We start from the raw sequence: 27,579 nt of genomic DNA on the forward strand, positions 1-27,579 counted from the left end.
CGCGTGCTCTTTCCATTGTCTCAATCAGGTCGTAATCTGGTGCACTTTTTTCCAAAAGGATGAGATTGTTCTATTTTTAAATCTTCTATCAGGTTCTGTGGGATCCTGTGGACATTTTATTGTGAAAAGTGGAATCCTGTGGGCACTGAATTTTGAATAGCTGTGAGCGTTTTAAATAGTGGAATCCTGTGCGCATTTTGTTTTATTTTGAGATGTGGGATCTTGTGGTCATTTTATATTTTATTTTGAGTTGTGGCAACCTGTGGGCATTTAATTGTGAATAGTGGGATCCGGTGGGCACTATATTTTGAATAGTTGGATCCTGTGAGCACTTACTTTTAAATTGTGGGATCCTATGAGCATTTTTTAATTTTTGATGTGGGATCCTGTGGGCATTTTATTGTGAGTGTGAATCCTGTTGCATTTTAGTTTGATTTGTGGCATCTTGTGGGCACTTAATTTTGTGTGCATTTTGTTGTTTGAATAATTTGTAATTTATATTTCTTTATTCATATCATGGTGTTGTCCATTGGACAATAAGACTGAAAATTGTTTGCACTTTATGGTACAGGTTGTGACTGTCCTTGTTCTGTGAGGATGTATGTTCCTGAGCCCAGCTGATCTTTTTGCAAGTGTGAATGTGCACTTAAATACACTTTGAAATCGATTAAAACAACTTGTGCTGAATTTGGTTCATGAGTCATCCATGCATGAAATAACTGAAAGTAACTAAGTAACTTTTACTTAAATTACATTTTAAATGAAGTAATTTTGTACTTTTACTCGAGTAAATTTTAAGATGGGTAATTTTACTTTTACTCTGAGTAGATTTTAGGTAAAGTAATGATACTTTTACTCAACTACAAATTTTCAGTACTCTTTCCACCTCTGGTTTGGTTCACTAAAGATTTACTGAGGATGTTGAGGAAAAAAATTGTATAGAAAATGTGTGGTAAATCCTACTCCTGTGACGCTGGCCACAGAGAGACGGACGAGGCACGAGTCCGCTGTTTCTGAACAACGTCACTTTATTAATAGTACAAATAGCGCAGTGTGCGCACATTTTAACATAGAGATGAACACAAACGGGAGTGACTCAAACAACGACGAGCACAGGACACTGCGCGAACGCACATTAAATAGACAAACCACGTAAACCCCACGTGATGACGAGACGAGCCACGGGTGAGACGAATAATCACGAGACATAACCACACCCACGGAGATCCACAGACGCAGACGATGTAAACACACGCCCAAAAGGAGGGGTCGGGGACCTCAACGTGACAACTCCTTTAATACATAATACATACTACAAAAACTGTAGGAATAAATATACTCATTCTATTAGATCTGCAAAGAAGAAATATTTCAGTGAAAAATGTATGACCTATTCACAAGATACTAAAGCTACATAGAAAATGATAAATCAGTTGTTACAATAGCTGCTATGAGGTGTCATTAGTCATGTCAGATGGTGAAAATTCTTTCAACAATCCATTTGATATTGCTAATAAATGTAAAAGTTTCTTTGTAAATATTGATTGTGAATTAGTTAACAATATTTCCTATTGACATGGTAACCCACTGAAAATTATTACTAGAACATTTCCTATTACATATTCTTTTAAATCGCTTGATATTCAAGAAATAAGTGATATAATTGATGATTTAAGCATATCTTCAGCTGGCCATGGCCACATTTCTGCATTTCTTTTTAAACAGGTGAAGCAGGAAATATTGCAACCACTTGCTTATATTTTGGAGAAAATGTAAAAGTTGCCAAAGTTATTCCCATGTTTAAAGCAGATGATCGATGTTAATAATTATAGACCCATATCAATTTTGCCATCTTTTTCAAAGATATTGGAAAAAATTACAGTTGTGATCAAATTTATTCAACCCCCACTGAAATAAAGTGTTTTGGCCAGTTTGACATTGATTTTGATCATTTCAGTCATCTTATTTACAATTATATCAAAGAGGCACTTATAAATTAGACAAACATAACATAATATTTATGATGGAATAACCACAAATGTCTTTACTGTGCTCACATCATTATCAGTTTTATTCAACCCCCTAGTGACATTATTTTTTAGTACTTAGTACAACATCCTTTTCCAGTTATGACAGCTTTCAAGCGTGAAGCATAGCTTGACACAAGTGTCTTGCAGCGACCTATGGGTATCTTAGCCCATTCTTCATGGGCAAAAGCCTCCAGTTCAGTCACATTCTTAGGCTTGCGCACTGCAACTGCCTTCTTTAGGTCCCACCAGAGGTTCTCAATTGGATTTAAGTCTGGTGATTGCGATGGCCACTCTAGAATGTTCCAGCCTTTCATGTTCAACCATGCTCTAGTGGACTTGGATGTGTGCTTCGGATCATTGTCCTGTTGGAAGGTCCAACGTCTCCCAAGCAGCAGGTTTGTGACTGACTCCATCACATTTTCCTCCAAGATCTCCTGGTACTGAAGGGAATTCATGGTACCCTGCACACGTTGAAGCTTTCCTGTACCATTAGAAGCAAAACAGCCCCAAAGCATAATTGACCCCCCGCCATGCTTCACAGTAGGCAAGGTGTTCTTTTGTTCATAAGCCTGGTTCTTCCTTCTCCAAACATAGCGCTGGTCCATTGTCCCAAACAGTTCTAATTTAGTTTCCAAAACCTGTTCCAAAACCTTTGTGGCTTGTCCACATGACTTTTGGCATACTGCAGTCGCCTTTTCTTGTTCTTTGGAGTCAGCAAGGGGGTGCGTCTGGGCATTCTGGCATGGAGGTCTTCGTTATGCAGTGCGCGCCTTATTGTCTGAGCTGAAACTTCAGTGCCCACATCTGACAGGTCTTTTTTCAGTTCCTTAGCAGTCACGCGGGGATTTTTCTCCACATTACGCTTCAGGTAGCGCACAGCAGTCGCGGTCAGGATCTTCTTTCTGCCACGACCAGGTAACGTTTCCACTGTGCCCTTTAACTTGAACTTGCGAATGATACTTCCGATAGTGTCTCTTGGAATATTTAACAACTTCGCAATCTTTTTATATCCATTGCCATTCTTGTGAAGAGCAATAACCTCTTCTCTTGTCTTCTGGGACCATTCTCTTGCCTTCACCATGCTTGGAAACACACCAGTAGATGTCTAGAAGGAGCTGAGTATCACAGTCCTTTTAAATCTGCCTAATTGGTGCTTATCATGCTTGACTGCTGCTCGTTGACATCCACAGATGTTTTCAATACCTGATGGAAAACACTGGAATGAACCTCTGTTCTTAGGAGTGGTAGTCGTAAAGGGGTTGAATAATTGTGTCAATGAAGAAATCACAAAAAGGCCATTTAATACTTTATGACAAAAAAAATTGATGCTATCTTAGTTGCATTTAGTTCTTTAACAAGTCCTTGTAAGATTTCATTATGAACACAATTACAAATGTGCACTGAATTCCATAAAACCCTTCGCAGCATTGGGGGTTGAATAAATTTGATCACAACTGTATATATAAAAGGATTATTTTTCATTTACATTCTAATTCAGCTTTTTATAAACATCAGTATGTTTTTCAGAAATATCATTCTTTATATTTCATATAAATAAACAACCTCTGCAGCCAGGTAGACAAGGACGATATACACATCTGTAGCTAACATCTCAAAGTGATCAGAAGTGCTCAGGAGGGTCAGGCTTAGTGTCAGGGTCAGGGTTAGAGTCAAGGTCAGGAGTTGTAAGGGGTTTAGCCTCTTTGCCTGCTGCATAGTGATGGAAGGATCAGACTAGTGATTCAGCTCCACTTCACAAAACTACTGATAATGACGAATAACTAAATGCACTGAACACACTGGAGAAGGGCAGAACCATCCAGGATCAGAACTGCATTCCTTTTAGACTTCTCTTGTGCTACATGTCATTAGTAAACAAATTTATAACATTTAAAGGAGTAAAAGGTTCACTCTTACGTGGTGGAGAGAAGGTAACAGAGGAAGTCCCAGGGACTGTTCCTCACTGATGGTGCATCAGGAAAGTAGTGTGACTCCATATCTCTGTGATACACAAAACAGTGGAATAGTGTTAGATGTGAAAAAGAGAAATTGAAACTACTATTGAAAGAAACAATAGCATAAAGTTGTCTGGATGTGAATGAGCCATAGTGTAATAGTGTAATAGGAAGAACATGCTCACCCCCAGATCTCATTCAGTTTTTCTCTGTGAATGACACCCTCAAACATGTCCACAGTCCTGTTGATGTAAGCAAAGGCTGTAATTGCAAACTTTTTTATATATGGGATTGTTATAAATAAATACTATAAATACATTATGTGTCATGTTGCAAAGCAAATGTGTGCAAATCAAAATGTGTGTGCAAAGCAAAAACTCAATGTAGCACTGTGTATATTCATATGCAAATGTTTTGTTGAAACAACTCGGAACATGACAATGATATTAATACTTGTTTATTCAAAAAGACAGTAGGCCTTCTGTTACTCTCTTATATATTCATTAATTATATACATGTTAAAAATGGGTCACTATATGTCCTTCCTGTTAGCAATTTTTAAAAGTTATATTATTATAGTACTAACCTAGATGTTCCAAATCTGTCCTACACCAGGTCCATGTTCTGAAACGGCTCTGTACTGATGTTCAGCACATTTACTTATTGTCCTTTTTTTTCTTGTAATGCAAGTACTTATTTTTTGTGGGCTGCAGTTCCAAGTAGAGTTTTCTTAATATTCTATATACTATATACAGTATACTATATACCAGTAGCGAACCGTGACCATTAAACCTGGGCCCGCTACCATCCCCCCGAAAAAAAAATGTTTCCTCTCCTAATTAACTGCAATAAAGAAAAAAAACTGAGACGACAGTACAGCTTTAGACACGCAATAAACAGTAATATCTGTACTAGATAACTTCTTAAGAAAAATAAGGTTCCAACAAAATAAGGTTCACAGCTCCGTGTTCCTCGGAAGCGGAATATGTAAACAACGCGCACGAGGACGTCAAAGGAATGAATCGGAACTAGCTAGTGGTGGTACGCTAACGACAGCTAGCGTCGCCACAGCGGGCGGAAATTATCATACAGTTAAGCCCGCCCACTAAGAGGGAAGATATGATTGGTCAATTTTACTGTCATTTGAAACTGGTATTGCGCTGAATTATAACTGCCAGGCCCTCTGTAAACGAACAGTGGGCATCACAGTGCTGATAGGAGGAGACACAGACTCACAGGCTTCCACTTAACCCCTCACCTTCCAACACAGATTGAATAGACACGGGTGAATAATTTATTTGCTTATATTTTTGTAATTCTTTAGATGTCGATTGTCAAACTGTAAGTAGATAAAATAAAATTGGATAAATTATATTATATATATTTATGTTTTAAGAATATTTTTAGGCCCTCTGAGAGGGCGTAGAGGGCCCTGACGGTTCCCCACTGCTATATACATATAAAGTATATACATTCTATTTCAGAGGTCACCAACAGGCGGAATCCGGATCCGGAGCATTTATTTCAGCGCTATTGAAAAAAACACTCCGTCATGAGTGTTACGTTACATTTTTTTTAGCAGTGTGTATATATATATATACATACAGTGGGGAAAATAAGTATTTAGTCAGTCACCAATTGTGCAAGTTCTCCCACTTAAAAAGATGAGAGAGGCCGGTAATTGACATCATAGGTAGACCTCAACTATGAGAGACAAAATGTGAAAAAAAATAATGGTGGAAAATAAGTATTTGGTCAACAAAAGTTCATCTCAATACTTTGTTGTATATCCTCTGTTGGCAATGACAGAGGTCAAACGTTTTCTGTAAGTCTTCACAAGGTTGGCACACACTGTTGCTGGTATGTTGGCCCATTCCTCCATGCAGATCTCCTCTAGAGCAGTGATGTTTTGGGGCTGTCGGCGGGCAACACAGACTTTTAACTCCCTCCAAAGGTTTTCGATGGGGTTGAGATCGGGAGACTGGCTAGGCCACTCCAGGACTTTGAAATGTTTCTTACAAAGCCACTCCTTTGTTGCCCTGGCAGTGTGCTTGGGATCATTGTCATGCTGAAAGACCCAGCCACGTTTCATCTTCATTGCCCTTGTTGATGGAACGAGGTTTGCACCCAAAATCTCACAATACTTGGCCCCATTCATTCTTTCATGTACACGGACCAGTCGTCCTGGTCCCTTTGCAGAGAAACAGCCCCAAAGCATGACGTTGCCACCCCCATGCTTCACAGTTGGTATGGTGTTCTTTGGATGCAACTCAGCATTCACTGTCCTCCAAACACGAAGAGTTGTGTTTTTACCAAATAGTTCTACTTTGGTTTCATCTGACCATATGACATTCTCCCAATACTCTTCTGGAACATCCAAATGCTCTCTAGCAAACTTCAGACGTGCTTGGATATGGACTGGCTTGAGCAGGGGGACACGTCTGGCACTGCAAGATCTGAGTCCCTGGCATCATAGTGTGTTGCTGATGGTAGCCTTTGTAACGTTGGTCCCAGCTTTCTGCAGGTCATTCACTAGATCCCCCCTTGTGGTTCTGGGATTTTTCCTCACCTTTCTTATGATCATTTTGACCCCACGGGCTGAGATCTTGCGTGGAGCCCCAGATCGAGGGAGATTAGTAGTGGTCTTGTAGGTCTTCCATTTTCTGATTATTGCTCCCACAGTAGATTTCTTCACACCAAGCTGCTTGCCTATTGCAGATTCAGTCTTCCCAGCCTGGTGCAGGTCTACAATTCGGTTTCTGGTGTCCTCCGACAGCTCTTTCGTCTTCACCATAGTGGAGTTTGGAGTGTGACTGTTTGAGGTTGTGGGCAGGTGTCTTTTATACTCTTAACAACTTCAAACCAGTGCCATTAATACAGGTAATGAGTGGGGGAAAGAGGAGCCTCTTAAAAAAGAAGTTACAGGTCTGTGACAGCCAGAAATCTTGCTTGTTTGTAGGTGACCAAATACTTATTTTCCACCATTATTTGCAAATAAATTCTTTAAAAGTCAGACCAAATGATTTTCTCAATTTTTTTTCATATTTTGTCTCTCATAGTTGAGGTCTACCTATGATGTCAATTACAGGCCTCTCTCATCTTTTTAAGTGGGAGAACTTGCACAATTGGTGACTGACTAAATACTTATTTTCCCCACTGTATATATATATATAAGTAGCTAACCATGGCCATTAAACCTGGGCCCGCCCCGCGAAAAAAATTGTTTCCTCTCCTAATTAACTGCAATAAATAAAAAATAAAAAACTGAGACGACAGTACAGCTTTAGAAACGCAATAAACAATAATATCTGTACTAGATAACTTCTTAAGCAAAATAAGGTTCCAAACAAAATCACGTTCACAGTTCCGTGTTCCTTGGGAGCGGAATATGTAAACAACGCGCACGAGGGCATCAAAGGAATGAATTGAAACTAGCTAGCGGTACGAAACTGGTATGCTAACGACAGCTAGCATCGCCACAGCGGGTGGGACTAATCATACAGTTAAGCCCGCCCACTAAGAGGGAAGATATGATTGGAACTGGTATTGCGCTGAATTATAACTGCCAGGCCCTCTGTAAACGAACAGTGGGCATCACAGTCCTGATAGGGGGAGACACAGGCTCACAAGCTTCCACTTAACTTAACCCCTCACCTTCCAACACAGATTGAATAGACACGGTTGATTAATTTATTTGCTTATATTTCTATAATTGTTTAGATTGTCAAACTGTAAGTAGATTTAAAAAATATTTTTAATTATATATATTTATATTTTAAGAATAATTTAGGCCTTCTGGGTGGGCGTAGAGGGCCCTGACGGTTCCCCACTGATATATATATATATATATATATATATATAGTACAATTCCTGATATTCTGTAGAATGAGTGTTGTGTAAAATAAATCCAATAAGCTCTTATAGTACAGACAGATGTTGAGAACTTCAGAAGTTTAGGTTCTTCTGACGTTTTTGATTTTTGAATTGCTTTCCATGTCTAGTCTTTTAGTTTGTAATGTTGGAAACACAAAAGCTGTGAGTAGAAATAATAGTGAATAAGTTGAAGAAAAATTGAAGAAACATAATGACAGTCATGATAATCAAAACTCCTATGGGCCCACTACCTGTGGGAGAGACAGTAGTAGGGTTTCAGTGCATTGTGGATTGGGCGGTGGCCGAAGGTGGGGGCCTTGGCATACTGATCCTTGGTTACTGAAGCTGGGGGTGTGAGTAGGTGGTGGAAGGAATATTTTGAGAATCTTCTCAATCCCACCATCACTTCTTCCATAGAGGAAGCAGAGCTAGGGGACTCGGACAGGAATTCGCCCATCACTCAGGCTGAGGTGACCCGGGTAGTTCTGAAACGCCTTGGCAGCAAGGCTCCGGGGGTGGATGAGATCCGCCCCTTGGTTCCCCTTTTTAAGAAAGGGGACCGGAGGGTGTGCTCAAACTATCGGGGGATCACACTCCTCAGCCTCCCCAGTAAGGTCTATGCAGGGGTCCTGGAGGGAGATAGTCTATAGTCGAATCTCAGTTACATAAGGTAAAATGTGGATTCTGTCCTGGTCGTGGAACACTGGACCAGCTTTTCACCCTTGCGAGGGTCCTAGAGGGTGAATGGGAGTTTGCTCTACCAGTCCACGTGTGTTTTGTGGATTTGGAGAAGGCATTCGACCGTGTCCCTCCGGGATTCCTCTGGGGGGTGCTCTGGTACGGGGCCCGCTGCTACGGCATATCCAGTCCCTGTAGAAATGGAGCAGAAGCTTGGTGCGCATGGCCGGCAGTATGTCAGACTGGTTCCCGGTGGGAGTTGGACTCCGCCAGGGCTGCCCTTTGTCACCAATTTTGTTGGCCTCAAGATTACGCGTCTCGTTTTTGCGGATGTGGTCTTGTTGGCATCATCAGGCCAGGACCTACAGCTCTCGCTGGATCAGTTTGCAGCCGAGTACGAGGCAGCCGGGATGAGAATCAGCACCTTTAAAACTGAGACCAAGGGTTGAGTGCCCTCTCTGTGTTAAGAATGAGTCCTTGCCTCAAGTGGAGGAGTTCAAGTATCTCGGGTTCTTGTTCATGAGTGAGGGAAGGATGGAACGAGAGATTGACAGGCGGATGGGTGCTGCGGCTGCAGTATTGTACAGGACCTTTGTGGTAAAGAGAGAGCTGAGCCAAAAGGCAAAGCTTTCAATTTTCTGGTCAATCTACTTTCCGACTCTTTCCGAGTTGAGGTGGTTCAGGCATCTGGTCCGGATGCCACCTGGGCGCCTCCCCTGGAACGCGCTCCAGACATGTCCAACTGAGAGGAGACCCTGGGGAAGACCCAGGACACGCTGGAAAGATTATATTTCTCGGCTATCCTGGGAATGCCTCGGTATCCTCCCAGAGGAGCTAGAAGAGGTGGCTGAGAAGAGGGAAACCTGGGCCTCTTTGCTTAGGCTACTGCCCCTGCGACCCAAACCCGGATAAAGCGGATGACAATGGATGGATGGATATCCCTTTAGAAATTGGCAAAAATTTTTTGAAAATGTCATCAACCATCATGCTGCTTCTAAACAACTCTATTAACTATTAGCTATTAGCATTGTGAATGTGAGGCAAGACACACAAAGACTTTGCGGGTTTATGTAAAACAAAAATATTTCACTGTTTGGGATTTTCAGTTCTGGGATTTCAAATATATCAATATACTTTATTTTAATGTCCAATGTATCCAACATGTTAACATATATAAATCTGTGTATATGAAGTGAAAGGCAGGTGCACTTACGGAAAGTACTGCTGAACATTCTTCTCTGTTGCTAACAGATGTACTGTGTTTCGTACATCATCCTTGTAGTGTAAAACCAGCCTTCTGATAGTGCTGCCAATTAGAAATAAAAAAATAAAGGTCTTCCATGAACATAACATTATATTACACACTCAGAATACTATACTAGCATTATTACTAGTTACTGTAATTACTAATATTATTATTACTACAGGTATCACTATTATTATTACTACTCTTACTATTATTATTACTATAATGACTAATATTACTACTAGTATTATCACTATTTTTACTACTGTTATTACCACAATAAGTACCACATCTATTACTATTAGTATTACCATTATTATTATTATTACTAATATTATTACTATTACTATTATTACTATTATTATTCCTACTAGTATTACTACTACTACTACTACTAGTTCTGTAGCAAAATATTTAAACGTAGCACACCAATGCTATCAGGCAGTGTTTTAGTTAGCCTATAAAGACTTCTGATTATGGGTTCAGTGGATACAATTTGTAAACTACAGAAATATGTAGGCTATGTAAATATGTTAGTGTGGACAGAAACTGAGCAGTGATTTAATCTGGTGTTAAGGAGATAGAGACAACGTGCACGACACCATCTAAGTGTTGGCAAGAAGGAAAATAATCCTGTTTTGTTCTGTTAGGTTCAAATCTACAATGTTTATAGCAAAGTTTTTGATCTGATCTTACTCTTTAATCTACCACATTGTACTTACCGCACTACTACGATTACATCGTCCTGCACACCATTACCTCTTTCCTCAACACTGATTTTACTGGCTGTCTCTTTGAAGGAGTTCCAGTAGCCTTGGACTGCAATTCTGTAGAACAACCCAATAGGAAGTATTATCAGCGTGCTGGTTAAATGCCACCCAGCAATTTGTTAGATCATACAGGTCTTACCTGTTTGTTCTCAGTTGGTTATCTCTCACCAGTCTTTCAGTTACTTCTCTGAGTTTGTCCAAGTAACTCAAAAATGCTTGGGCTCCAAACTCCAACATTCGATCAAAGTTCTCATAGTCTTTGGCTGAGACCTTAAAACACTCCACTCCTTGATAAATTCATATTATTATTATAATTAAAGCCAACCACTCAATTTTGCCCTTAAGTAAAGGCAATATAGTAAATGTAACATAAATTACGTAATACGTCCCTTAGGGAAAGCCAATAAAGAGGTTATAGCAATTATATGTCACAAAACTTGCAATATCTCACTGCTTACCTCTGTATTTAATCATTCTTTTGCAGCATTCAATTCATGGTTTTCATAACAGCAATGACAAATCTCAAGATTATAATGTGAACATAGCCATGGAGATACAGTATATACTCTTAAACCTTTCTAGTCTGCACATTTGGGTTTCAAAAACAAAATTAAGATATAAGTCACTGAATCTCGGCTGTCCAATCAGCTGGTTAAGCGGTTTGTGTCATAAGTTGGTTTCCATAGGTAATTAAATGTTGGGGGTCATAGAAGATGCCTGAGATCAATGTATGTTCGTTTTTTATGTGAGTTTTCCTGAGATACTCTTTAAACATTTTAACTTTTTCTAATTTTGCTGGGAAAATTCATTTTCTCTGTAAGAAATGACGTGTTACTTTCTGGCACAACATAGCTGAGATGAAGCTAATGCATTCTAACCCTAACCATTTTACTGCTAGTTACATCCATCTAGATGTGCAACAACTGTAAAGGTATTTGAAGCTAGACAGATCCTTTTTAGCCCTGTACCATATTGTTAGCTAAACAGTTAAAAGTTCTGGGCTGACAATGGAAAGAAAGTGATGAAAAAGCAGCTATTCTATATGCACAGCAGTACTGGGAAAGGTACACATCAGAAAACCTACCCAGAAGCTTCTATGATATCCTATTCAAACTCTACTGGCATTAATATGGATTCTGTCCTCCCTTTACCACTATTGCAGTTTCTCTGCCAGGAATGATTTCTTAAAGTGCATTTTTGGGAATTTTGGCTCATTCGTCCAGAAGAGCATTTGTGAGATCATGTGTGACTCACAGTCTCCACACTCTAGTTCATCCCAAAGGGGTGTGATGGGGTGAGGTCAGGGCTCACTATGGGCAAGTCAAGATCCTCCACACAAACCCACCCAACCATGACCTTATGGCCCATGCGTGTGCACTGGAGCAGTTTCATGCAAGGACAGAAAAGAGTCTTCCATAAACTGTTACCAGAAGTAACAGAAGCTGCCAAGGGAGGGTCAACCAGCTATTAATTCCAAGGGTTCACATACTTTTTCCACTATCACTTTAAATGTTGAATGAGTGTGTTCAATAAAGTGTGTTTTTTTGTGCGTTATTATTTGGGGCACATTATATTTGTCGATATGCTTGACTTGGATGAGGATCAGATCACATTTTGTGATAAGTTAATGCAGAAAACCATAAAATTTCAAGAGGTTCACATACTTTTTCTTGCCACTGTAAATATCTTTGGGTGCTAAACCATTAATATTTTGTAGCAAACATGTGTGTGTTAGGGTCCATGTGCTTTCTCTCACCCCCAACACATGACAAGAACTATGCTGCCAAACTACAACCAACAGCCTAGCTGATGGCTCATCACTTGACCTCTCTGACTCTTCCTATAGATAAAGGTTTATTACCTGAACTGCCTGACTCTTCTGCTAGCCCAGGGGTGGGCAATTATTTCTCCCAAGGGGCCACGTGATAAACTGGACTGGTTTTAGAGGTCCAGACTAATATACTTAATTTGGTTCTGCACTATGCACATATACTGTATACAATATACATAGTATATCAGAATAATAAACACAATGAACAGAATAATATTATTAATTAATGAACTTGTGATTGTTCAGTTTAGAAACATTTTTTTTCCATCATCACCACATAGATGCAGCTCAGAGTTTACAGCTCCACATATATAGATCAGTAACTGGCTGTATCACCATTCTCCACATATATAGATCAGTAACTGGCTGTATCATCACAGCTCCACATATATAGATCAGTAACTGGCAGTGTTGGGGAGTAACAAATTACATGTAACGACTTTACGTAATTTAATTACAAAAAAAGTGTAACTGTAATTCGTTACAGTTACAATGAGAAAATATGTAATTCAGTTACAGTTACTTCTGGAAAAATGAAGAATTACAATTTTAGTTACATTTTTAAAATATAAACAAAAACCTTTGCGAAATATTTAATGATATTTTTATTGCTTTGCGCCCTATATCGCCGTTTTCCGCTTGTTTCTGTGCTGGAGCAGCAAGCGCGCGGTTCAGTTTCAGCTCAAGCAGCAATAATGACAGACGCCTTCAAGCACTGGACATTTACGGAGCATTTGTTTTGTTTTCGTGTTGTCAATTAATGTGAACCATGTGCCACCATCGGCAACTATTTGTGATTATGCCAAGCCTTTGTGTAAATTTCGGAGTTTGGAGGTTTATTTCCGATCAGACGAGTTGCCACCTAGGTCTGACAAAAAACAAGAACACCGTCACACGCGAACGTAAATTGTTGACGGGGGGTGGCGAACGTAAAATGGACACAGCGAGAAAAAAAGACGGATTTAAAGTGTGCAGAAACAGTCTAAATAGTCGTTTGAACTAACTTAGTGAAAACTGGGACATTAAATGATTTTTTTTGCCTGGACCGAATATTAAAAAGAAGGAAAACCGAGACAGCGACGTGAAAACCAGGACAGTCCCGGGAAAACCGGGACAGGTGGCAACCCTAGAAGGCAACCAGTATTGAGGTTGTAAGCGAGCTAACAGCAAGGCATGCTGACCGTCAAACACTGTGGTTTCCATAGTTAGCTACCTGCTGGGCTAGCTACTACCATTCACTTGAATGTGTTTGTCCTTTAGCATGCTAGCTTGATTTACAGGCTAACCAAATTAGCTGTTTAAAGTCCTAAACAGGTATTCGTTGAAATCATACATGACTATTATAGACAATGACAGACGGTATCAAATGAATATTTATGACTGTTTGGTGTTGGAAAAACGTTTGTCGATGTCTATGACACGACCTAACCTACCAAATTGGTATCATTGGACCTATCTTAGACCTATAGTTCGACAAGCAATAATTTAAATTAAATTTGTATGAAGTAATGAAATGCAGTTTGGTATCTAATCAAGTGCAACACGTGCAGATTGTATAGAATGCAGTATTTAGAGATACAATGCAGTTAGTTACAGCTAGTGTAAGTAAAGATGGTTAATATATATGTGCAGAGTAGATAAATTACCTAGGGAAATGCATAGGGCAAAGAAAAATATATGATATAAATAAATGTGATAAATACAGATGGAATCATACAGAGATAACATACAGATTATCCTATACCACTATAGATAGGGCTATACAGATGTGGATTGAAGAGGAACACTGTACAGATGTTGTGTGGATGGTAAGATATGGATAGAGGGGAAGGAAAGTATGGTCTTTGGGAAGAGTTCAATAAGGTGACCGCTGTGGGAAAGAAGTGGTTTCTGAACCTGCTTGTGTTAGTCTGCAAACTGAAAATGGTAGAGCCTGGGGGAGGAGCAGAAAAGAGTACGGCCTGATGACAATAGTCTGAGAATCTTACATGCCTGGTGCAGGCATCTCTTCTTGTGGACGTCCTGTGATTACCTGTCAGCAATTCCCTCTCAGCTTAGTACTCTTTTAAGTTTCACACTGTCAGTTCTCAAAAATTAAATGTTGATCATGGGTCAATACTCATTTAAACCGTAAAGTAATCAAAAAGTAATCCAAAAGTAATTAGTTACATTACTTTTCAAAAGTAATCAGAAAAGTTACACTACAATTACATTTTAAACAAGGTAACTTGTAACTGTAACTAATTACTTTTTCAAAGTAACTTACCCAACACTGGTAACTGGTCTGTATCACCAATCTCCACATATATAGATCAGTAACTGGCTGTATCATCACAGCTCCACATATATAGATCAGTAAATGTTCTGTATCACCACTCTCCACATACAGTGGGGAAAATAAGTATTTAGTCAGTCACCAATTGTGCAAGTTCTCCCACTTAAAAAGATGAGAGAGGCCTGTAATTGACATCATAGGTAGACCTCAACTATGAGATCCAAAATGGGAAAAAAAATTGAGAAAATCATTTTGTCTAACTTTTAAAGAATTTATTTGCAAATAATGGTGGAAAATAAGTATTTGGTCACCTACAAACAAGCAAGATTTCTGGCTGTCACAGACCTGTAACTTCTTTTTTAAGAGGCTCCTCTTTCCCCCACTCATTACCTGTATTAATGGCACCGGTTTGAAGTCGTTAACAGTATAAAAGACACCTGCCCACAACCTCAAACAGTCACACTCCAAACTCCACTATGGTGAAGACGAAAGAGCTGTCGGAGGACACCAGAAACCGAATTGTAGACCTGCACCAGGCTGGGAAGACTGAATCTGCAATAGGCAAGCAGCTTGGTGTGAAGAAATCTACTGTGGGAGCAATAATCAGAAAATGGAAGACCTACAAGACCACTACTAATCTCCCTCGATCTGGAGCTCCACGCAAGATCTCAGCCCGTGGGGTCAAAATGATCACAAGAACGGTGAGGAAAAATCCCAGAACCACAAGGAGGGATCTAGTGAATGACCTGCAGAAAGCTGGGACCAACGTTACAAAGGCTACCATCAGCAACACACTACGATGCCAGGGACTCAGATCTTGCAGTGCCAGACGTGTCCCCCTGCTTAAGCCAGTCCATATCCAGGCACGTCTGAAGTTTGCTAGAGAGCATTTGGATGTTCCAGAAGAGTATTGGGAGAATGTCATATGGTCAGATGAAATCAAAGTAGAACTATTTGGTAAAAACACAACTCGTCGTGTTTGGAGGACAGTGAATGCTGAGTTGCATCCAAAGAACACCATACCAACTGTGAAGCATGAGGGTGGCAACGTCATGCTTTGGGGCTGTTTCTCTGCAAAGGGACCAGGACGACTGGTCCGTGTACATGAAAGAATGAATGGGGCCATGTATTGTGAGATTTTGGGTGCAAACCTCCTTCCATCAACAAGGGCAATAAAGATGAAACGTGGCTGGGTCTTTCAGCATGACAATGATCCCAAGCACACTGCCAGGGCAACAATGGAGTGGCTTCGTAAGAAACATTTCAAAGTCCTGGAGTGGCCTAGCCAGTCTCCCGATCTCAACCCCATCGAAAACCTTTGGAGGGAGGTAAAAGTCTGTGTTGCCCGCCGACAGCCCAAAAACATCACTGCTCTAGAGGAGATCTGCATGGAGGAATGGGCCAACATACCAGCAACAGTGTGTGCCAACCTTGTGAAGACTTACAGAAAACGTTTGACCTCTGTCATTGCCAACAGAGGATATACAACAAAGTATTGAGATGAACTTTTGTTATTGACCAAATACTTTTTTTCCATCATTATTTGCAAATAAATTCTTTAAAAGTCAGACAAAATGATTTTCTCTATTTTTTTTTCACATTTTGTCTCTCATAGTTGAGGTCTACCTATGATGTCAATTACCGGCCTCTCTCATCTTTTTAAGTGGGAGAACTTGCACAATTGGTGACTGACTAAATACTTATTTTCCCCACTGTATATAGATCAGTAAATGGGTTGTATCACCATTCTGCACATATATAGATCAGTAACTGGGCTGAATCACCACTCTCCACATATATAGATCAGTAAATGGGCTGTATCACCACAGGTCCACATATATAGATCAGTAACTGGGCTGTATCATCACAGCTCCATATAGATCAGTAAATGGGCTGAATCCAGGGGCGGACTGGGGAGAAAAAGTGGCCCGGGAGTTCCTGACAGACTGGCCCACTATATCACTATATATATCTGTGTATATATATTGTGTATGTGTGTGTGTGTGTGTGTGTGTGTATATATATATATATATATATATATATATATATATATATATATATATATGTGTGTGTGTGTGTGTGTGTGTGTGTGTGTGTGTGTGTGTGTATACTGTATGTGAATCTATACATGGCACGTAGTGTATATGACGGCATTTATTGTCATATGGACAATATTAATTCCAGCAATAATACGATTACAAAGCCACATAGTGGCTTTTAAATAGTCCATCATAAGACCACCAAACAAGTTGTTTTACGCAAAGTGCATCCTAAAGAACAACCTACAACTCTAACGTGGGTATTTCTTCCCCGTACCTATTTGTGGTGGTTAGTTTTAATCTAAGAATTTCAATAGCTTTAAAAAAAACAGTGCTCTGAAACCTTTAAGACCGCCACTTGCGTCCGTGTTAACCATGTTAAGGTAATTTGTACATGGTGCCTTAGACGTTGCAGAGGCGACAGCAGAACATTTTAAATAACATGTTATCTACAATTTAAACTGCTCGTAGTCCGGCCCGGAGTTTTTTCTGATCTCCGCTGCATACCGTCAGCCCGCATCAGCTGGCCCAGTCCGCGACCCGGTCCAACTCGTTCATGTGTTTACAGGCTCAGTCCGCGGCCGCGCAGGTTAGTCTGACTGGAGCGGGGGAGGTAATAACTACGGGCCGGGGCCGCAGTGCGCGGCAGTGGCTCCTCCACGGGCTGAGTTAGACCACCGGCGGCCAGCGGCCCACTAACCCATCGGCCCACCGGGGAAATCCCCGGTAGCAATGTATGCCAGTCCGCCCCTGGCTGAATCACCACATCTCCACATATATAGATCAATAACTGGGCTGTATCACCACAGCTCCACATGTATAGATCAGTAAATGGGCTGTATGACCACTCTCCACATGTATAGCAAATTGCTAGTGACTGATGTCACTAGCAAATCTCCAGACACCCGTGAAGCTCTGCATCAGTCTAGTTCTTGTATGTCTCTGTGTTTACTCTCGTGATGGAGATTCAGATTGTGATCCTTAAACACAACTAACTGTTCTCCACACACTAACCACACAGCTTTACATTTTACTTCAGTAAGTAAATATTTATAAATCCATTCCTTGTTAAAAACTGCACTCTGTATCAATCATTCTTTTCTACTGTCGGCTGACATATAGAGCTAAGAGCTGATTTCTTGAAAGCTGCCCAACACATTCAGACACATTTGAGTGAAGGGGCATGAGTGAACTGACCAGACAGACACATTTAAAAACAAAAACAAAACAGCTGCCTTCAAAATAAAAGCAGTGAACTTTTATTTCATGCACTTATCACACTGTAAAAGGCATCATCAAAGGGGCATGTGTTTGTGAAAGGGGTGTGTCTGTGAAAGGAGGTGTGTCCGTAAAAGGGGGTGTGTGTGTGAAAGGGATGTGAGTGAGTAAAAGGGGTGTGTCTGTGAAAGGGGTGCGTCTGTGAAAGGGGGTGTGTGTGTGTGTGTGTGTGTGTGTGTGTGTGTGTGTGTGTGTGTGTGTGTATGTGTGTGTGAAAGGGGTGTGTGTGTGTGGAAGGGGTGTGTCTATGAAAGGGGTATGTCTGTGAAAGGGTGTGTGTGTGTGTGTGTGTGTGTCTGTGTGTGTAAAAGGGGGTATGTCTGTGCATGCCCCACCCCTCCTCCCCAAATTCAGCAGAAATACAGTAGATGAAGAAATGGTGTCTGTCAGTGCCATTCAGACACTGCTTGAGAATAGACACTGTCATGCAGACGGTGTGATATGGTCAAGCTCAATGAACTGGAAGGCCAAGTTCCTAGTAGGTATGAGTTGGTCATATCACTCTTTATACGTCTAAAACTGGATCCACTAATCCGTTCTCCATCATCTCTAAGCAAACTCCTCCGTCATAATTAGTTCCTCTCTAGATTGTCCCACAACAGCTTCCGTGTTTCCTCCTAATATATTAAAAGATGAAGGTATCTGCATTTATTATTTTGAGACAGACGACGGGTCAAAGTCTCGTGCGTTTCTCGTCCCTGCTGGAATGGGGAGGAGGAGGTACGTATATGCAGAAGGGCTCAGGTGTAACAGATGTTACTTTAAAGTATATGTTATATACCGAATAACTATACTTATACATTATACAAACAAATGGCACAAAAAAGATGGAAGCAAGACAACAACAGAATGAATCTGACAATTTTTTGTTCATTTTAAAACTGATAAACATTGTTAAACTGAATATACAATATTCACCAAAGCACCAAGAAATGGATTGTTCTGCATTAACTGTGAAGAGCTAAATGAAAGTGGCGTGACTTTAGATAGAATCTCGTCAACTGTGACACCACTCACCACTAGACAGAAGTGCAGCAAAACTCAGCAGGACCAGAACGATCTTCATCCTGAAACGAGGGCATTGACAGCATAACATTAGGTAGAAGGCCAGATACTTAGTAAGATCTTACCATATATCAAGTTTAGGAAATATCATCAGATTACATAAATTCTTCCTGTTCCAACCATGTGATCACACAGGACACTTCTGACAGTCAGAGTACACTTGTGTCTATATATACACAGCTGTGTGATATGAACATTGCCAGGTCCATGATTACACTGGTGACAAAAACAATGCTATGCAAGCAGAATTGGTCTTTCACAAGATATTGATTCCATCAGTAAACACAACTGCACTTTTACCGGTGCGTGTTAGCAAGTGCAATTACAAAGAGATGTTTATTGCATGTGTTCTTTTCAGCTCTACCAATTTCACAGTTCCATGTGGGTACTCACCAATGAACACTCAAACCATGGTGGAATGTTTCTGTAGCAGGCAGAGCTAGGGTTAAGGGTTAGGGGTTAAGGGTTAGGAATATGGTTAGCAATCAGTCTGTGTCATCTTATCTACAGAAGAGCTCATCAAGAACACAGTGTAGCCCAGCATAACCCAACCCCCCCTCACCCTGCTGCATTATGGGTCATTAAGGACACCGTGTAGCCCAACACAACCCAACCCCCCCCCTCACCCTGCTGCATTCTGGGTCTTCAAGAACACTATGTAGCCCAACACAACCCAGATTCACTCTGTTGGTTTTCATTGGATCATTTGTTCTTTTGATCCATGAAACAGGTCTTTATAAACGAGGTATCAGTGGAAGTAATACAAGGATGTTCAGTATTCAGACATTAAATCCAGGTAAGAGATAAATCGATTACATACGATTACAAGCTACGCATAGAAAAAACGTTTGGGATATGTGGGCCCTAGACAGGACATAGACAGGTAGCAATACATACACCTACACTGCAACACCGGCTACAAAGAAGAGAAAAGCACATGATAGCTCTGCATTTTCTAAAATTAAAGGAACGCATTAATCTGGATTCAGCGTGTACTATGGCACTGTTAGTAGAAACTTCTGTGCAACATTTCTTATGCACTACAGTATTTTATTGTGGTCATTTGGATCTGTACACGGTGTGAAGGCAGAGCAGACAGGCTCCAGTGGGCACTTTGCCCTGTTTGCTCTTGCGGCCGCAGACGTGGCAGAATTTGCAGCGCCGGCAGCACCAGTTCTCTTTGTTGGTCTGTGGACGGTCGTCTGCTGGAAGACAGAAGTGGTGGAAGGGATCTGGGACTTCATCTATCCATGAGTGACTGGATCTCCAACCTTCTAACAGACACACCACAAACAGTGCGGGTCATCAGCCATGTCCCCCCCACCCCCACCCTCAGCACTGGAGCCTCCCAAGGTTGTGTCCTGAGCCACTGGACTTTGCCCCTGGACTTTTGCCCTAGATTCCACACCTGTACTTTATCCTTATTTGCTCTCTAACCCCATGCTGCACCCCACAGCACATACTCATATTTCTATTCAAACATTGACTTAGATTCTTCTATTTTCCTGATAATATTTCCTGACACTATTGTAGCGTCGTGCCAATGGGGGGTACCGGAGGGTGACGTCAGTACCCATGAGTTAGTCGAGTCACCCCGGTTCTCATTATGTATTTGTGTCTCCTAAGTTTACCCTCTGTGAGTGTGTGATTTAGGGGCATGTATGACTTACCCCTGTGTTTCATGTGCAAGTTTAAGCTCAGTTAAAGTTCCTATTTATTGCGCCAGCATGTGGCAATTTTCCTGAGACGAGAATAAAGCCTGTCGTTCTTTAAAGAATGGACTTGCCTGTGACCTCCCCCTTCCGCACCACGCCACAATATTATATATATTAATATATCTTATGTAAAGGGATTTTATATTTTAGACTTTTTGTTTTATAAACATCCATGGTATTCTATTTACTGCCACCATGTGTCTCCTCACACTGTAACTGCCAATCAGTACAAAATTCTGACTCAGTACTTTTATCCTCTGATAACACGTTTCTGTCCTGATAGGAGTGCATCATAGTTTAAGGCCATCACAGCCTGCAGATCCAGTGTTAGTGTTTAGGGTTAGAGTTTAAGGTTGAGGGTTTATGGCTGAAAGCCTACACTATTGATACCAAGATGTTAGATCTTTTTACCTCTATCATCAAAGCACTTTTTCATCTTTGTGAAGAAAGATGTAATATTTCTGGGAAGGACACTTGTGATGACCCAATACTTTACTAAAATGTTAGTTTTGATTTTCCTTTATTACAGTTTGAATTGTTAAGACATAGATGGTTGAATTTGTTTTTCAGAATATTAAAAATATTTTAGCAATATTTAGGCCTATGCTTATATTCTTGAATTTGGTTCTTAATACAAGTATGTAGCCATAAATATGAATATTGCAGCAGAGCCTAAGCGTAGTCTAAGTGTAAGTGTAGTGTAAGTGTAGTCAGAAACTGTTATTAAGATATTTTGTTTGTTGTCCCCCACTGTGGTCTACTGGGAAAGCAACAACACCCTGCAATGTTTTGACCCCTTCCTCTCTGTGTGGGGCTTTGACCCCAGCCTCTCTGTGTGGGGCTTTGACCCCAGCCTCTCTGACAGTACTATGGGAAGATGCTACAAACTGACATACTCCACAAAGTTATACCAACATGCATCACACTGCCTAGATATTTGTCCATTTTTATATTCTAAACACACTGTATTCTTCCACTGTATGTCTAGACTGTGTTTTGTATGGGTTTGTCCACCATGATCATATACAATATGTTTACCTGTGATTTACATTTGATTTTTATATTCTGTTTCAGACCTTTTGCAACTATTATGTGTGCATTCTGTAACTCCCTGTCACAAAGTCATAATACCTAAAGACTAACAAATTAAAATATTACAAAATATATTAAAATGAAATTCTTTGTGATATGATTTTATTATATTATTTAGTACATTCATTTCAATGCTTTGTGTAAATCATCTTTGATGCATGATAAACAACAACAGATTATAGTCCAGCTGCACATTATGGTCCAAGCTGTCAAATCACACAGATATGAAATTCCAAGTATGACTCAGCGGTGAATATATGTAATTTAGAAATGCCAGTGTCACTTTATACAAGGCCCTGAAAGAAAGATAGAAAAGTATTTAGGTATATAAGTACAAAATTAACACAGTAAATACACAATAAATAAAACCCATTGACATTGAACAAACAGAAAATTAACCACAGGGTGAAAAAAGTAATCAGAATATGTATCGGTGAGTGATGAGAGACAGAGTGAGTGTGAACATCACAGAAAAAAGGTTAAAAACCAGGAAGCAGGAAGTGCACCATTTCAAGAGTGATTTTTCTTTATCTTCAGTAATTCCATAACTCTATTTTGTTTTGTCTTGTACATGTAAAATGTCTTAGCAACAGTACTTGCACATGCGTATTAAAAGGGTGTCTAAAATGAACAATTACACATTAAAAATTTCTTACCAGAATGAGTCATTAATCTCATTTGCATCTTTCAAATGTAGCTTTTCCAAGAGTTCAAAAAAGCCTTCTGTAAAGATTCTGTACATTGAAAAGAAAAAAGAATTTGGTGTACAACAGCAAAAGGACTGAATATTTATGTGAATAATTATTTATCTTAAAATCTCATTAATTAATTTAATCTTAAAGTCTCTAAAATGTTTTTAATTTATCATTGTAGGTGACCAAGATTAGACTGTAAAACTGGCAATTCTATTCATTCAGAATAAAATCCAGAACACAAAAAGAGAAGCAAGAAAACTGGGAAAAAGGCTGTCCCACTATGGGGGCCCCTTGCCAGCCACCCCCGTCAACAGCAGCAGTATTTCATGTTGTCCTGTTGTTGTGAAATTGTGTTGGTCCCTCAGGTGAGCATAGCCCATTAGGAAACCCGACACCTGAGGGTTTTTTGTCTGTCTATAGTTTTGCATTGGTGCACTTTATTCATTAAATCCTCCCTTTTCTCTAAGACTGACGTGATCGCTTCCTTTTTTTATTTGCTCTCTCTCGCCCGTCACACAGACAGTCTAAATATAGACAATCTGAAACCACTATACGTCAAACACAGTCCTAAGTAAATTAGTCAGACTACATTCAGGACCTTAGTAGACAGCTCAGTATTTAGTAGATATGGATAAATTTGTGGATTTACATTCTATGGCTTAGTACAGCTTTAGACAAAAGCAGCAAAGGTCTTTTGTTTTATACCTTTGAGACTCGTCCAGCTCCTTCTGAGTAACCATCCCATTGGCCAGAAGCTTTGCAGTGCAGACAGCCTTCATGTTCTCCAAGTTTCTGTGAGTCACCCAGAGAAGACGAAAGTAGCAGCAGACAAAATTTTGATGTTCAATTCTAGTTAAACAGGCAGACCTCACTATAATAATTCCTCAAGCCTTAGAAATGTGTGCCTGTGAACTATGTGGTTTGATGTTTCACAGCACTTACTTTAAAAGGCGTTCTGCTGCATCATCATCAATACTTCCACCAAGGGTGTTGATTAGATGGTTTGAGTAGTTTGTCACCAATTGTGCTGAAGCTCTTATGGAGAAAAACTGAAGTTTAGTAAGTTTGTAATCTGTTTAAATCTACTTTATGGAATTTACAGCTCCACCACATTGTATATATTACCAGTCATCTAACCTTATTCCTGGAAGGAGAGAGCCAATTGAATCGCTTTTCTTTTCATTCAGGACTCTATATGCTTCATCCTGAAAAGGCTTCCAGTAGTCTAAGGTAAACTCTCTAGAAGAAGGAAAATTAGTGTTCAAAGCATAATAAACCCCTATATGTGTTCATCAAAAACGTAATATTGATACATCAAAAGACATTTTTAGTAAAATGATTGCATAGTGGTGCAGAGCTCTGTCCAGTCATGGGGAGTCTTTGAGGAGATTCTGGACTGGCTCAGTGTCAGGTTGAACACTAGGGAAGCGTGCCACTCCTGCCTGTATAGATGTTGTGTACAATATTTAAATGCAATTCTGAGGAAAACTGAAAAACTAATTTGTCAATTATTTGTTTCCATAGTGTTACAGAAGTGAACAGGTATTTTTTTAGAGGGTTTTTTTTCTCAAATAATACTTGACATGTTCTCCATTTTTATGTGACTGTATGTTTGCATGGCAGTATTGTTGGTTGGAACAGCTGTCACCTATTACAAGATAGTTTGAATTCAATTTTTCTAGCTATAGCTATGAATAATCATGAATCACAAACCAGAAATTTAGCAGCTGCTAGTGGACAAAATATGCAAAAGAAATAAAATAGAAACAAGCAATGTTATTTCAGTCAGACACCTATAAACTCTATGGTAGACATTTTACTACAAACTACTGTTCAATACAGAATATGCCAGAAGTAGATCTAAAAGCCATTTATATGTGGCGCTGCCAAATTGTGTCCACTATATTGTAAATACATTTTAATACATTATATTTCCACGTCTCTACCTTAAACACTTTGACTGACACATACAGGCTAGTCTGCAGTTCCTTATTAGTAGGGCCAGTTCATTAGAAAGGTTTTCTAACAACAAATCTAGCCTAAATTATATTGCAGGCTTCAATACAACTAGATGACATGAAATAAAATTTTGGTAGGTTATGACTATCATTTTGGTGGAGCTTTTATGTAGCAATATCATCATAAATCATATATTAAATGAAAAGCTATTGTGTCACTGTGATTACATTATTGTACATTATTATTATGCATTACTTATTACTAGGGGTGGGACACAATTTAAAAAATTATCAAATTAATTAGAAGCTTTGTAATTAATGAATCGAAATTAATCGCATTTCAATATTTAACATGAGAAATATTAATTTCTCAAATTCAAGATTAATAATCCACCAGTCTACTACACAGACCAATAGATGAGCACAGAAAACAGAGCAAACAGAACAGAACACTGGAAATTATGACCAAAAATGTTGCTCAGGATATTGGAAGAATAAGAACTGAAGTAAATCAGAAAATGTTTTTAATACCATTTTAGATGGTAGACTTTTTCTTTAACTTTCCAGGCCTCTGCCATAGCCATAAAGTCCTCTGCACAGGCATCTCCATAGTGCCTAGAAGTGGTCTTCTTCATGCTCAATGCAAATGACTGTATCTTTCATTCATCATCTACAATATGAGCTGTCACACCAAGACAACTCTTGTTGCTAACAGAGGTCCAGTGATCCCCAGTCAGAGCCACATTTGTGGCGCTCTTCACAGTAACCTGTTTTACTTCCTTTTCCTCATCATACAGCTGCTGGATTTTCTTCGACATTGTCTTTCTGGACGGCAGCTCATAATTTGAATCAGCTGATGCTATTTGCAGCGCTGCTTGTAAACCTTTATCTTTGACCACAGAGAGCGGTCTACAGTCCACAGCAATCCATCTCGGCAGTGAATTGGTAAATTTGTCTAGCATGGACTTTGACATTTTGATTCTTAATTTGAACCCCGACATGTGGTCAAGTGTTGACTAAATAAACTAGATTTTTTTCCAGCGTGAGAAATCGGATGAATGTCGTGTGAAGACACTCAAATGTCTCATGCTCATTGTGTGAGAGTTAGCAACCCTGCCAACATGTTTTACGTTGAGGTGGTAACGAAAACTGGAAGTGCTCCTGTGATAAGCGAACTCCTTCCTCCATAAAGTGCAAATAACACTATTTTTGTTTGCACTTCCATCTGGAAGTTTCTTATATTTAAATTTCCCATCCACCAGCATAGCCTCTTCAGTCATCTCCATCATGCTCATCTTATTGTGCATCCATATATTCTGTATGCATGGAGCTCGTGCACTGAGAAACATTCCGCGGTGCAAAAGTGTCTCACGCGTTAAATGCATTAAAATGCGTTCATTTTTTAGTTCGTTATTTTCCCTGTAATTAATTAATCGGAATTAACGCATTAAAGTCCCACCCCTACTTATTACACTCACCTGATACCCTCAAAGTCTTCATTGAAGATGTAGGCTATTTTTGAAGCTCTATACTTGAGTGTTTTAAGTTTAAGCACCACGTCCATTTCGATGAGCTTTTCTGCAGGGGCTGCCACGCCAATTGTAAGTATCTTGAATAAAGCCCTAAATGTGTAAGGAGAGGGAAACACATGATTATTGTGCACAGAGCTCAAAACCACAATGTTAGATCCATAAACATTTACAGCACTTTACATGCAGTATTTTCAGAGCGACTTGCATATTTATCAGTGACAGTAGATGTGCTCTGTGGTTCAGTATAGCTTGATACATTGTTTTAAAAAATAATCTGGGAGGTCAGAGACTAACTGCACTTATTCAGGAACATTCACATTTTATTTAATAAAGAGAAGTCATCTTACCACAGAGAATCCCATTCTTTCCCCTTCATCATAAGTCCTAGAAGGTTAACAGGCACAAACATGATGCCCTCATAGATGTCCTCAAAATAAGCCCAATGCAAACTAAAAAAGAATACAGCATGAAAATAATGAACACCACATGCTCTAAGAAGCAAAACAGACCTGCAAACACAGAATGAAATGATTCAGCAAAACATGCAGCCAATATACGCTAAACAATTAAAGCCGACTGTCACAATATGGACGGACAAGAAGTGTAGTTTTTATAACTTTTACTTGAATAGTCATACACCATACAATCTCTATGTCGCTGAACAGAATCACACTATAGATTCTCTGATGCAGTGCGTGTTATGTATCCTAAATGTATTCTAATATCTTATCAAAATAAAAGCCATGTCTCATGACATCTCCCCCTTTAAGTTTGTTTATGTAACAAATATCAATAAACAAATAATGTCTTTGCACTGCTCACATTTTCTATATCCTAGTTTCATTACCACTTACAGACTGTAATAAAACATTAAAGGAAACTTCCTATAAAGAAAACATTCTATAGCATTTCTATAGTATTTCTCTTAACTACAACTTAAACTTATTTCTTTTCTTTAAACTTAAGCAATCATCGGACAAAGTCCTTGAACTTCACAGGAGTCTTAATAGTTCTTCCTGAAGACCTTTTAACCAAAGGAACTGGTGTAGACGGCGAATGGACCGGCACTCCTTCTGGTGATGCCTGGTCTGGAGCCTTCAGTGCGGATGTAGGCTGAGCTGGCTCGCTAGTGGTCACACCAGCTGGTTGGGCATGTTCCTCTGGCGGTGTCTGTTCCTCCGGTCTGGGTTGCTCTGGGATGAGCTGCAGGTGACGTCGGTTTCGACGTGTGACTGTGCCTTGCTCAGTTCTCACCACGTATGACCGTGGCTCTGGTGCATTTGAAACTATAACACCAGGAGTCGTCCATCTCTTTTCCCCATCCAGCTTGACCTTTACCTGCTGACCAGGGCATAGAGCTGGAAGGTCACGCAAGATCCGCTTGGCAGTCTGTACTGCTCCCTCTGCAGCACCGTTTGCTTGCGGGTAGTGCGGGCTTGAAGTTGTATGTTCGAAGTCATAGGTGTTCTTGAACTCACTGAACTCTGCTGACACAAACTGTGTGCCATTATCAGTGATGACCTCAAGGGGAATACCCCAGCGCACAA

General features: G+C 39.9%; 2 protein-coding genes across 2 annotated transcripts in view; both read right to left on the reverse strand.

The window, feature by feature from the left end:
- LOC143517219 (uncharacterized) overlaps positions 1–19,284 on the reverse strand; it is a 37,510-nt gene extending 18,226 nt beyond the window's left edge. The window contains exons 1-7 of the mRNA XM_077009464.1: positions 19,140–19,284; positions 18,993–19,042; positions 10,692–10,839; positions 10,505–10,609; positions 9,750–9,842; positions 4,171–4,227; positions 3,948–4,031 (exon numbers count right to left, since the gene is read on the reverse strand). Coding sequence (XP_076865579.1) covers positions 3,948–4,031; positions 4,171–4,227; positions 9,750–9,842; positions 10,505–10,609; positions 10,692–10,839; positions 18,993–19,042; positions 19,140–19,141 — 539 coding nt within the window. The 5' untranslated portion in view covers positions 19,142–19,284. The remainder of the gene's footprint in view (positions 1–3,947; positions 4,032–4,170; positions 4,228–9,749; positions 9,843–10,504; positions 10,610–10,691; positions 10,840–18,992; positions 19,043–19,139) is intronic.
- Positions 19,285–21,940: 2,656 nt separating this feature from the next.
- Positions 21,941–27,579, reverse strand: part of LOC143517218 (uncharacterized) — a 61,280-nt gene continuing 55,641 nt past the window's right edge. Inside the window, exons 12-18 of the mRNA XM_077009463.1 lie at positions 26,380–26,481; positions 25,979–26,122; positions 23,680–23,781; positions 23,485–23,577; positions 23,248–23,334; positions 22,504–22,581; positions 21,941–22,143 (exon numbers count right to left, since the gene is read on the reverse strand). Coding sequence (XP_076865578.1) covers positions 22,062–22,143; positions 22,504–22,581; positions 23,248–23,334; positions 23,485–23,577; positions 23,680–23,781; positions 25,979–26,122; positions 26,380–26,481 — 688 coding nt within the window. The 3' untranslated portion in view covers positions 21,941–22,061. The remainder of the gene's footprint in view (positions 22,144–22,503; positions 22,582–23,247; positions 23,335–23,484; positions 23,578–23,679; positions 23,782–25,978; positions 26,123–26,379; positions 26,482–27,579) is intronic.

This window comes from Brachyhypopomus gauderio, chromosome 6 (genome assembly GCF_052324685.1).
Source record: "Brachyhypopomus gauderio isolate BG-103 chromosome 6, BGAUD_0.2, whole genome shotgun sequence".
NCBI classification, from domain to species: Eukaryota; Metazoa; Chordata; class Actinopteri; order Gymnotiformes; family Hypopomidae; genus Brachyhypopomus; species Brachyhypopomus gauderio.